General features: G+C 33.7%; 1 protein-coding gene across 1 annotated transcript in view; it reads right to left on the bottom strand.

Annotated features, from left to right (window-relative positions):
• Psmd14 (proteasome 26S subunit, non-ATPase 14) overlaps positions 1-14,018 on the bottom strand; it is a 90,892-nt gene that overhangs the window by 20,590 nt on the left and 56,284 nt on the right. Inside the window, exons 7-8 of the mRNA XM_034496830.2 lie at positions 13,777-13,927; positions 1,857-1,964 (exon numbers count right to left, since the gene is read on the bottom strand). Of these exons, the coding sequence (XP_034352721.1) occupies positions 1,857-1,964; positions 13,777-13,927 (259 nt within the window). The remainder of the gene's footprint in view (positions 1-1,856; positions 1,965-13,776; positions 13,928-14,018) is intronic.

Here is a 14,018-nt window from a genome sequence, read left to right as displayed (position 1 = left end):
GTTTCTAATCAACAACTTAATTCTACATAGACACCTTCAAATTCTATTATGGACTTGCTATCTAGCCTGTCTTAATTAATGTACATGTTTTAAGGTGTGTCTCATTTTTGTCTTAATCCCATTTGCGTACTTTAGTGTTGAATTTATCTTAAAATTGTAAAGAACCCAGAGAGATGTCATTCCAATGAACACTACATAAACTATGATGTGTGTGTGTGTGTGTGTGTGTGTGTGTGTGTTTACAGGTTCTAAGTGGGAGACAAGATAAACTTAAAAGAATAGAAAAAACAATGCCACTTTAGCTTTTGTATAAAAGACATTTAACTGAGGCTGGAAAGCTGTTTCAAAGGGTCCATTTTTAATTAAAGATAGAAGGTAGGATTAAACACTACCAAGTGAGTTAGTGCAGAAGAAACAGATTTCAATATCGATTTTGTCTTAAGTTAAAAGGCAGTGTTTGAAATTTAAAAAAGGAAATATGCAACAGGTGGCTGCTGACTTGCAATTAGTAAAAACTTCTGGCAGAAATATACCATGTAGTAGTAATCACAATGATTCTAGATTGTGAGATGCTATTTAACCTTTTGTAGAAAATAATGAAGCAGGATGATGCTATGGGGGTGTATGAGAAAGGTCATTACCACGGGCTAAACAGACCCAATAATATATTCTCTTGGAACATGCAAGTATGGGCTTGTCTGTGCCCAATCAAAATCACTGGTGGCTTATTTCATACTCATTATTCTCTGTAGTTTTACCTTGTTAAAAAAAAATCATTTCAAAAGCAACATACTTCATTTCTTTGAGACAAACCATTTCACTCTGATGAAGTGCTAAAATGAATGCTAACAGCAAAACTGCCTAAAACTACAAAGTTATCAAGTATAACCAAGGCTGGACCACGGTGAACTATTAATGCCACAACTCCCCATAGACAACCTTAAGGCAAAACAAGGTTTCAGAAGGGAAATAGCAGTAGCTACTATAATGTCTTTGTCTTGAATGTCCTATTTAATCAAACATAGTATTTTTGTCCCATTAATTAATCTTTAGAGAAATAATTACCTACACAGACACATAGACTGTGCACTTAAAAAACACATTTAACATAATTTCTCACAGACAATAAAGACTTGTATTGAAACAATGAGGCACATAAATGGAACAAAGAAAACACTAATCACTCAAAGGGATAGTAAGTGTCTAAATACCAAAGATCCACAGTAACAGCGGTTAATATTCACTAGACAAACAAAATATAAACTTATAAAAATAATATTTATATGTGTTTTAGAGGACTTTAATCAAAGGTGGGGATATAACAAAAAAGGTAGAAAGAATTAAATACTACCTAAGAGCTGGTTTTGGGCCCTTTTAAAACACACTGCTTTTTCCTCCTTACTTTATATTGCTCTGAAGCCTGTTTAGACTCCAATCTAGACTAGCTAACTGCTCCCACTTGAAACTTTTATTAGTCCTCCTCTTAGAATGCTAACTACAGAGAAGAAAGATATGATCAATAGAGCGGTTCTCTTATACTTCCATGATAAAAAAAATTAAAACTCTACTAGAAATTGACTCATAAGAGGCAAATGTAACTTTTTGCAATAGTATTTCCATCTTTTCTTGATACATACATATATTCATACATACAAACGTAATGAGTTTTGTCTGTTGCACAGGCATGGTTCAAATCTGTAGCTTCAAAAGGAGCTGGTGTTTTCTTTTAGAAAAACAATAAGACAAAAAAGACTGCTTTTAAGAAAATTAAAATGATTAATTATTAGATCTTAAAATGATGACAGTACATTTAAATAACAAAATAGACTTAACACATTATCAAATATCATCATTACCTGGATAGATGGCTTGTTTAAGTGGCCCAGATTTGAAGTTGTTTGTCTCGGTTCGTGTCCTAAGACCATCATATTAGCATTGATCAGTCTGAAGGCATCAATAACAACCTGTAAAACAAGGTGTCAAGTCAGTTCCTTTTAAAAACAAGTGATGGTGCCAAGCAACAGTGGACAAGGCAAGATCAACTCGCATCTGTTTCTGGCCTATTTCCAGAAAATCATTTAATTATAATATTAATAAAAAGAGCCTCCTGCTGATAGTGCCATCAGTATACCACCCTCTATCTTGTAATGTAAGGTGACACCAATTATTGCGATTTTCATGAAGCAGCAAAATATTAACTTAGCATCTTTATTATTAAAAATATGTCATTACTAAGCATACAGTAAGTAACCTTCATTGCTGTGCTTATTTGTTACCTATAGTTTTCCTAGTCAAAATGAATGACGGAGAAACTAAAACTGAAAGTGAGCACAAGCTAAGGGACTACATCTAAGACCCAGTCCTGTCACATCACTTATGCCATCACCGTACTTGAAATGACAACAAAATTGCAGCCAGCACGTCACTTGCCCATGTATTCTCTACTAGTCAGATACCCTTTACTTTGTCTGATTCTGAAATGCTTTATACCTTGTCTGATGGCTTTAAACATCCAAGCCACTGTCAAGGATAGGAGGTACAATATAAGAAAACCAAGGTCACCCATGCTCTCAGTTAGAAACAATAGGTTACAAGTTCATAGAAAAAAATTCTTTTTGTCTAATAAAGATTCAAACTCCTTCATAACCCGTATCATGGTATTTAGCTCTTTCATATCAAGAGATTAATGAGAATCAGCTATTTTCTATCTTATTACTGACATGCTCATCCTTCAAATTTGAAAGAACATAAAGCATTAAAAATGTGACTTTTTTTTTTTTTTTTCGAGACAGGGTTTCTCTGTGTAGTCCTGGCTGTCCTGGAATTTACTCTGTAGACCAGGCTGGTCTCAAACTCAGAAATCCGCCTGCCTCTGCCTCCCAAGTGCTGGGATTAAAGGCGTGTACCACCACTGTCCGGCAAAATGTGACATTTTAAATATAACCATGTGATACTAAGACAGACCACCTCTCCAAGACAACCTTGAAACAATAATATAGCATTTCTTGATTCGCCTTCAAAAGTATTAAACAACTAAGACTATCAGTGTTTTCAAAGCTACTGTTATCTGGATTTGTTTTCAGTTATATAACTGTTGCGTTAATACACTGACATATTAAAAACTATTGTTTTCAAGTTAAGCTAACTGAAACACAATCAATTTTAAAGATCTATTTAAAGGGCTTTTTAGCCCAGCCTAGTGGTGCATGCCTATAATACCAGCATTCATACCTTTAATCCCAGCATTCCTGAGGAGGCAGACACAGGCAGATCTCTGTGAGTTTGAGGCCAGCAAGAGTTAACATGTGAGACCCTGTCTCAAAGAAGTGTTATTTACATCTATGAAGTGTCTAAAGGTAATAAATAAAGCAAACATAAAATCACACTAAAGCATTACAAGATAGTCTAAGGTCTCTGTACACTCCTGTTGTCCTAATGATAATAATAATAGTCAAGTTTTGATGTTACTTTTAATTCTGAGCCTCAACTTTCTCCAAAACGTCTTTTGCTTCAAAGCCAAGTATTTAATCAAAACCCTAAACAATTGCTTGTAACTATCAATTGTAAATATAAAACAGCCTATCATTGTTTTTGTCAACTGCTTTATGATTCCATCCTCAGAGTTTAGTAAAGATTATTTTTAGGACAAAAATTTGTAAATTATAGAAAATTTCATATTATATATCAATGAAATGCTTACATACATTTTAATGCCAACTATCTTCAAACTAAAACATTAGACAGCAATTTTCATGCAAAACTTTGTCATTTCAATGGAACAGTGTAAGCAGGTATGAAGCATCATAAAAGAAAATGAAAATGCCAGTTAGGTCACAGGTAAGTAGATACCATGACCTATTTTTTTTTTTTTTTTTTTGTTTAACCCTGAAATTGAGAGAGAGAGAGAGAGAGAGAGAGAGAGAGAGAGAACTTTACAACAAAGCTTTAAGAATTTAATATGTTTTTCAACTAGTAAATTATGAGCCAGATGAAATGACATGCTCAGATTGATAGTTCCTGAGCAGCAATAGAAATGATTACACTAAAATTAAAGGAATTTTCTGCCATCGCTATAGCAACTGTCTTAAGGAAACTAACATGTTCAAAAACCTGCAGACCAAAATTAGATTTAACATGCAATAAAAAGTAAATATGGCAATATATTCTACATTTTAATTTCTGTACAATTTTATAATTGCCTTCTCTGCTGTGAGAATAAGTAGATTTCTCCTTTAGGACAACCTATCAAAATAGACTCATTAATGTCCAGTACACTAATGAGCAATGGGTGAAGAAGGTGTTAATTATGCCACAGTAAGACTCAAGAAAAAGCCCTAGTGAGAACGTGGAGGTGTGTTTAAGCTCAGGGCGTTTCTCCATGTTTGTGTATTTACAGAGTGATGCAACAGAATGACAGCAAGTGGTCACTCAGTGTTAGGAAAATAAATCAAAATGCAACATACTAAACAAAGAACCTCCAAGAATTAAAGCACTGAAGGGGGAAGGAGAAGAAAGAATAATGCATTCTTAAAGCATTTTGCTTTTTTATGGCTTACTTTGAAATATGTATAGAAGAAACCAGTTTGTCTTGTGAACCTCAAAATTTAACCCAAAGAGAAAAAGAAAAAAGAAAGACTACATCAAAATCACCTCCTCACAGCAACAATAACCTCCACACTGTAGGAAGAAAAATTAAAAATTCCTGTCTATATTGAAGCCCTAAAACTCACTGGATCTCTATTTATCAGCCTGACCAGTTAATTTTTTCTGGTACAAGTGCCTTGAGACTTTTCAGAGGTCAGCGCAACAGTAGACAGCTTATAACAAAACCATTAGCAGTTTGGCTAGCTTAGGGAAACCTCTTACTTTCCTTTTTTTGTTTATTATCACTGCATGAATCTGCAGCATATGATAGTTTATAATTTCTCAGGCTTGTTAAATTCATGTTAAAGGTCTGTTTTCTTGTTGAATAAATTTTGTTCATATAATGCTGCCTATTTCATACACTCAGTCTTTAATAGCACCTTTGGTCTATGCGCAACTCACAGATCAAAACAGAGGACTAAAATAGGGGTTGATGATGCTATTTACATGTGTGATTCCTGCTGTCTTCTTGTTAGTAGCTTTAATATAATAGAAGACCTTGTCTGTTTTGTAATTAACACATCTTTACTGGAGAGATATTTGGAAGTGATTGCTGTGAATATACTGGTTAGTAAAATAAACACAATCACACACCACTTTCTGTTATCAGACAAATTTGTGAATTGTACACATTATACTCCAGATCAACAAACTGTGATATAACAGCCAAGTAGAAGACACATATTTATATAACCCTTTATTTTTCTGAAAATATGTATTCACTCTGACCTTGCAAATATAATTAGCTGTGGGATGTGCAGACTTCAGTACCATGGTTGCTTTACTAATTGCAACTCTTGGAAATAGATACTAAATATTTGGAAGCTGCCAATACAAAATAAAAACTGCATCTTTCTTGTACATCTGTCTAAGCTTACAAAAGCAAAATAGTTTTGAAAACAATACTGAGTTCCATGTTTACTCCAAGCACACCCAAGGGTCAAGGACCTATCATTTCCATTTAAAGATGAATCTGGCTTAGGATTTAAGCTGTAATTACTTTCAGATTCAGTTTAATCCATATTCTTGACTTCTTCTATGAGTGTGTGTGTGTGTGTATATATATATATGATATATATATATATATATATATATATATATATATATGCTATTTTTTTTAATCCATGTTTTTAATCAATATGCTATTTTTTTTTAATCCATGTTTCTCTAGGTCACTAAAAGACCAGACTAAATTTCTAAAGCATCATTACATTCAAAGGAAGCTTTTTTAAAAAAGCAACACTCAATGTAATTTAACAAAAAAAGTATTTTATTGCATATATACTTCCAGCAGAGGTTACTGTTATTCTCCTTCTCCTCTCATAGTGGCTCCTAGGGGCATTTCCAGCTTTACTTACATAGAAGTCAATGACCAATGGAAGTGTTTTAAAAAACACACAACAAAGGGAAGAACTGATGTTAAACCATTTGTAACACAGTAATTTTCTTGAACTCAAAGGGTTAGGAGATGTAAATATTTAGAATCTTTTATAACTCTATAGGTCACCCTAACACCTATAGCTAGTAAGAAAGAAAACAGAAAGAAAAGAGGGAGGGAGAGAGAGAGGGAAAATGAGAGGGAAGGAAGGAAGGGAGAAAGGGAAGGAGGGAGGGAGGAAAAGATTAAGACCAAAAGCAATGCTTAATACTTAAAAAAGAAAAGAAAACACAGTTAACAGCTAAGTTTCATACTTAAGGCATGTAAACCAAGTGTCATACAGAATTCATCTCTAAACCACTATGAAATGAGAAGCAGGGGAAGAACACTAGAGCAACAACAAGAACTGTTGCCTAGAAATGGCTGCTTATCAACTGCTTAGTTTGTTTCTAGATTCTTTAAAAATTAAGAATGACTGTGACCTGGAGAATACTGTGGGGGTTTGTGACCATTTCGTTACTTCTGCTGCTATGCACTGCCATGCGTCTATAAGATAAAAACATTTTCTGTCTCTTGTAAGCCCACAGCATAAAAAATTCAAAGATATCTTACTTTTTATGCCATTTCCAATGAAAAGCACTAAGAACTAAAACTGAGTCATGCCAAATGCATATCACTGAATTGCTGTGATTTCTTGGTCTCAAGTTTGCAACACGGAAATTATTTATAAAATGTCAATTTTAGCTCTGGAAAAGAAATTCCTATGTGAATGTACAGTTTCTTTCTTCATCCTCAGAGAATTGCTTACTGTAGCTACAGATTTGTAGTACAATTTCAATATACTGGGAAGAAGAGGGATGGGGCAGACCTAACATAATGTACTTTCCTGGCAAGTGAAGACATGTATCAAAATTCAAGAGTAAACCCACAAGTTTTGAACATATATCCCTTAATGAAAATAAATTGATTTTTAGAAACTAGTAATACAAAGGTAATTAGACATTTCTAGATTCATAAAACACTGTGAAAAGAATTGACTTAAATCACAGAAGGAAACTGCACAACTTTTTAGTGTTTGGATATAGTCAGCACAGTATAGGAATTTGAATGCCTACCCCTGAGTCTCCTCTCAAAGTTAAAATTCTAAGTCTATTACCTGCTAGCCAAATGACCTAAGACAACTTACTTAATGGCTCAATCTCTTTGTTTCCTCATGAATGATACTTCACAGAGCTGGTGATAAGATTAAATAATACATGTGTGCTTGTCATTACAATTCTTGTTAACTGTGGTAGTCACAGAGCTGTTCCCTTTAGATCTCTCTCTCTCTCTCTAATAGAACCTGCTGTGGACAGCACAGCTGACTTCCAAACTCCAGCTGCTGCACCTTTTAAACCACTGGGCAGTCACACCAGGCAATATATCCCTGGGGCTGCTCCCAGCCAATGACTGAACACAACCATGGAACAAGAATTTAGCCATCTCTGCCAAAATAAAGACAGCTTTGAAAAGTAACTGTGATTCAACTACTCCTATGGCCAGGCCCTCCCTGCTCAGAGCCACATCCCTCAATCCTTTATCCATTACAGGCATTTTCTCCAAATAAATCTGTCATGTATGTAATCGCATTTTGGTTATGATCTGTACAGCACCCAACCTGACACAGTTAACAAAGGGTAGCACTGTGAGGGTAGACATTGTGAAAAGTTTCCCTAAAAATCAAATCATAATTATAAATTTGCTATCCTGAGACACCTAATACATGAAAAAAAATGAGAAAATTAAAGCTCCCCCTTCCTTTCCTCCCATCAAACCCTCCAATGCACAACCTCAGTCTTTGCTTTCTTAAAAATCCATGGCCCCTCTCTGTTTTACACACACACACACACACACACACACACACACACACACACACACACACGGCAAATGTCTAGAATCTTTATTCATGAATGATAGATGTTTGTCAGCACACAGGTGACAAACAGCACACTTAATATTGAACTCCTTAGGGAACTTCTAATGAGCTTCAAGAGCCCGACACCTATGGGTTGCTGGTCTGATACCAACTCAAGAGTGCCAATTGTCTCCGGTAGCTACAGTCAGCCTACACAAAATGAACAAGTGATTTTAGATCTTGTTCTTCTAATATCAAACTGTGATAATAAAGGTGATGTTCCTACTAATGGGCTCATATAAAGTAAATGATGAAAAAAATCCTAGATACTAAGACTAAAGCTCAGTGGTGTTAACATAGCAATGGGCAAGTAAGGCATCTATGTGCATTTATTGTACTGTACCATCATCTTTAAAGAAAATCAAATTATGTCCTTCAAACTAGCATCACTCAAAAGGCAAATGTATTTAGCATGAAAAACATTAACTAAATTCCTACATATATCATAACAATTTTAAAATTTGCTTATTAATAGGTAGAACTTATCTTTCCAAACCATTTCAGTTATTAGCAAGATAGGTGATATACTAACTACATTAACAAAAAAGCTAAAAAAGAACAAATTTCACTTACACAAAAGCAGGGTTTATGGCTCACTTAATAGATAGCTACTCCGTAACTGTAGATATGGCATGACAATAAAGCCCATCAAAATGGCATAAAACAAACACATACCAAAATGAAAAACTCTAAGAAAGTATGCTTGTATACTATTTTATGTATAAAAAGAAAGCTATCAATCACGATTTTAAAACCCATCATTAGATTTGACAATATAGTCTCATTTCCGCACTACTGCTTAGTTTCCATGCATTTATCACATCTAGAGGCAGATTAAACTGGAAGTTACATAGATTAGTTTCATTTAGAATAAAAACTATACAGTAAGTCCAGTTGTAATGTAAAACATGGCTATAAACATCTCTTTCCCTGGTAATAGTCATATCAATACCTGTAAGGGTCTAATAGGTGTTTTCATATCTAAGAATCATAAAATGTCTTTGAAGAAATTTGCTATAATCAATTCTACTCTCTTTAAAAAACTAAAGAAACACATTAAAACCTCACAAAACTAAGGCCAAGGTTCAGAAAAACCTCAAGAGCTAATGTCAAATCAATATGTTCTTAAAAATTAACATGTGATGCTCCAGGAAAGATTCTTAATTCAACTCACTGTTTACGCACACAAAACTAACAAACTAACACTAAGGGTGAGAGCAGAGCTTCCTCTTTTCTGTATCTCCAGTGCATCCCTGGCACACAGTGCTCGTCAGCATGGCTGGATCACTGGATCACTAGATGATTACAGAAGCAAAAACATTCAGTAAACCAAAAGTCTATAATAATCTTATAGGTAATCGGGTATTGTCTTAAATTACATTCCTCTTAAACCAATACAGCAGCATTCAAATTATCTTTAAGCATAATCACACCACTGAAAGCAAATAGCAAGCACTAAAGTAACAATAATTAGCTCAGTGTGCAGTCACACACAAGTAAATTTTACCTCTATATAACATTTATTCCTTCAGTATTTTAAATCTAAAATTGCCATTAAAGTCCTAGTTGAAAACATACAACTGTATCATGTATATAAATGTAGCATATCAATACCTGTGAGGGTCTGATAGGTGTTTTCATATCTAAGAATCATAAAATGTCAAACTGTTCAAGTCCACGGGCTAGAGTTCCAGCAAAATATATCCCCTTTTCTCTTCATTAATATACCTGGAGAAAGTATCCTTGAAATGTGATATGCCCACTAAGAACAATTCTGAAATGAGAAGGCTCTCTTCTTTTGTAACTGTTACCAACATTTTCCTAAGCATGAACATATTAGGAGTTAATGCAGATGTATTTTTAGTAAGATTTCCAAAGATATTAATATCCTATATATTTTTTAAAAAGCTAGTTCTTACTTTCTACACTAATAAAATACCATTTATCACATGGCAACTAAGAGACGTGTACATCTATATCACTATGTATATGTGATACATACTTTCTAATCAGTGTATCATCCCAATATATTCAAAACAGTACAAAATGAATACAAAAGTTCCTGTTTTACAGATAATAAAATGAAGCCTCACAGAAGTTAGGTAACTGGTTTAAGGTCATGTTGCTCTTCACTATTTTATCATATCTCTTTACATAATTTATATATTTTTTAATAAGAGAAAAATAGAGCTGTTATTTAAATAACTTAAAACTACCACAATTTTAAAATTAACATGTGAAAATTACATTTTTCCAACTCCTAAATATGTGAAAAAAGAAAACAGGAAAGCCCTTAGAAATATTCACTTTCTAATTCACTTTTTCCTCTATTTATACTTCCTTCTAGTGCTCCATGTTTGGTGAAAGATCTATCTGAGAAAAAAGGAAACTCTCCCAGAAGCACCTAGTGCAGTGTTCGTCCTACACTCTTCCCACACGGCTGAGTCCAGCATGGAAGCGGAGCCACAGCTTACCCTGCCCTTCACCGGGCTTCCTAACTTACTCTGCGTCAACCATGGATGCTACCAAAGTAGACTACAGGCACTGTGACTGCTAGAGTTAGCAGACAGCATCTACATATTAACTAAAAGCAACCTATCAAGGAAAATCAATTCTCTAAATCTAGTATTTCTTTTAAAGATAAGTTTAAGACCACATTGTGCAGTAGTTTTCCTATGTTGCTCAAAGTAACCCCATATGAAAAATAAGTGTGTAGCAGTGTTATAGGTTCAATCAACTTGTAAAGTCACTGTCTGTGCTGGATCAAGTCCTGCTGCAGGGTGACTACATGGCAAATTAGGCAGGAAGTTACCACTGTGTCATCTGAGGCTCTGAGTATATAATATTTAGGTATGTATACCTTACAAATAAACTGAAAACTAAAGCAGAATCATTATAGTTGAAATCAAGAGCTCACTGGTAATCTCTATGATTTACTCTCTACAATTCAAATGGCAAAGAGTTTTTTCTTCTATCATTTAAAAATATTTGTGCTATATAATTCAGCACATGATATGGATTCTTTATCATATAGATTATTTTATTATTATGGTGGTTTTGTTGTTTGGTGCTAGGGATGTCACCAAAGTCCAAGGGAATAAACTTATCTAACATTTTAAAGTTAACATAACTCCTACCACATAAAAAAAATTTACATGTAACACCTACTTTAAATAATATGAACTAGTGTTTAAAATTAGAGAAAACCTCAAGTCCTCTCCTCTGACTTAGGCTGCAGGAAGCTGAATGCAGAGAGTGATAACATTGTCACATGAACTTAAAAGGCTGTGCAATGACCTCTAGTGCTCACATTCCACTCCTGAGTTACTCTGGTTATAAAGGACCTATAAAATGTAGTAGTCAAAGCAAAGAAAAAAAGCTTAAGTGCTGTATAATCTTATAGAGTTGGATTTCTGTTTATTTTTTACCAGTAATAATAATAACAGCAACAGTAACAGTAGTGGTGCCTATCTCTAGGATTAAGTCCAAATGGTTATTAATTTAATAACTGGATATTATTCAATTTATAGTTACCCTAAATAAAAACTGAGCTTACTGGACATGAATTAAGATGACAAAGAATCCATACTTATCTAAATTGCTTAAAACAAACAAACAAACAAACAACCAAACAGGTAATATTGGAATTTATAAAAACTGAAATATATAGAAAAGAGGTTTTAAAAGTTTAACAGAGTTTCAACTTTAGTTATTTACATATAGACTGTCATTTTAACTCTTGATCTAATCAGTTTTATTAAATATTTTGACAGTTTTGATAAATCAACATACTGGGAAAAGTACCATAGAATTCTTTATTTTTATAAATTATATTCTTAAATTTAATGATTTAAATAAATATCCCATCATGGATTTACTAGCATTTAGTTGATCTGTAGTGTCAAAAACTCTTGACAATTAAAAAGTAATAAATTACAACCAAACTCAGATGCCATACAGATGGACTATATACTGACAAAGACGTGTTCATTCAGTGCAGGTAACAGAGCTGTATGAATCTGGGTATAACAGGCAGAAAGAATCGCTGCCTGTATATAGTTACATTTTAAAAATGCAACAATATTTTATGACTTAATAAAGCTAGGTAATAATATGTATAATTTAATAAAGTAATTTTACATAGTTTTAAAAAATTACATAATAGTCAAGTCCTTTTACTATAAGTATAGTTTTAAATGTTATCTTCATTTTTAATATGAATTACAACTAATTTGAACTAATGGAAATTTGGTATTACACAATACTTTAATTCAAGTTTTTAAGCTAAAACTGCTCTCTAGAATTATACTTCAGAGATAAGCCATAAACACTGCTTGTAAATTACTGCGGTGGGAGCTTCACAAGTTTTAATTCTTTATTTCTAGAATAATAATTATTCTTAAATTATATTATTGAAAAGATACCTTAAACACCAGAAAATTACATTGTACTTTAAATCCGGTAAGCAATAAGGACTTTCAACTTCTTCATCTGTATTAAGTAACAATTTACTTAGTAAAATAAAGGGCAAATAATTTGAGACACAGGGATACAGCAAGCGTTCCAAGTTTCCTTAAATTGCCTAGTAAATCAGTTGGTACTATTATTGTTTTGGGGGACAGTTTCTGCCTTTGAAAAGCTACATTACATCTTACAGGATCAAGCTTTAAATAAGACCTCAATTTTTATACATCATAATAATATGGTATCAGAAAACATTCCATTTCAAATTTGTAACACAAAGCATCCATGTTTTAACAATCACACTTAGTTTGCTTCAGCTGCTGCGTACATGTAAATGTAATCCACACCACTGTAAACTCCAGGTCTGAGAGATATCACGCTAATATTTATTTTTAAGTGCTTTAAAAATTATTTGTAAAACCTGCATAAAAAGGATTCCGCAAGTGTATTGTGATTTTACTTTAACAATTATTCTGCACTACAATGGAAGTACATGCTCAAACAAGACACCTCAGCAGTATTTTAAAGCAGTAACCACCTAGCCAATTTCTCTCTGTTCTGTAGTTTTTCTAATCCACTCTCCCTGTGGTTGAGCAAAATCGAATTGCCTCTCACATTTGCAGACAGCTCTGTGAAGGTGATAATAGAGCTGCACCCTGCTGTCATGAGGCAGGAAATAGGAAAATGGCATATGGGGCTAGAAAGAAAGAAATAAAAAAGGAGGAAAGAAAGAACGAAAGAACGAACAAAAAAGAACTAAACAAGAACAAAAGAGATTTCAACAAAGGACAATATAACCCAATGTGCACTGCAAGTTAACCTCTTTTTAGAATCAGTCAGCATATTTAATCATTCATCTGGGTCCTCACTCCAAATACATGAATGGTTGATTATTAAGTCTTTGGGACAAGTTTTCATTGTCTAAAATATTTAGAATATCCAACTCCAGAATATATCCTGCATAATGTCTGAAAAACAAAGCTCTTTAAAATAATATTTTCAAGATATGCTGATATTTATTAAATATTAGTAGAAATGTATGAAGCAGGCTTTTAGTATGATTTAACATTCAAATTTATGAAATTTTTAAAAATTAAGAAAAACATTCATTAATGATTATAAATTAAAAATAAGACCCCTACATAATTTTTTAAATCGTTAATACTGTGACATACATTTAAGGTCTTGCATAATTTCAATAAAAAGCATTCCTCGTGTGTGTGTGTGTGTGTGTGTGTGTGTGTGTGTGTGTGTGTGTGTTTAGTCAAATAAGGATTTCATTACACATGTGTGTACAGAGTGGCAGTAGACGCAATGACGTTAGAAGTGACTCTACCTTTCCTTTTACACTCTGAATGGGATCCACAACCACTGCCACAGCTCTCTCCGACAAGGCTTCAAAGCTCTGCTGAGTGTTGATATCCACACCAGAAAGCCAACAGCCAAAGCCAGGGTGACTGTGATACCAACCAACAACCATCTCGGGCCTGAAACAAAGGGCACTCAGACTCAGAACACAGCAATGCATGATGAGAGGAGAGAAACAACACACTAACAGGGTATAAATTAAGAAAAGAT

Source organism: Arvicanthis niloticus, chromosome 2 (genome assembly GCF_011762505.2).
Source record: "Arvicanthis niloticus isolate mArvNil1 chromosome 2, mArvNil1.pat.X, whole genome shotgun sequence".
Taxonomy (NCBI): domain Eukaryota; kingdom Metazoa; phylum Chordata; class Mammalia; order Rodentia; family Muridae; genus Arvicanthis; species Arvicanthis niloticus.
Note: the sequence above shows the minus strand (reverse complement) of the source record. Positions and strands in the feature narration are given on the sequence as shown.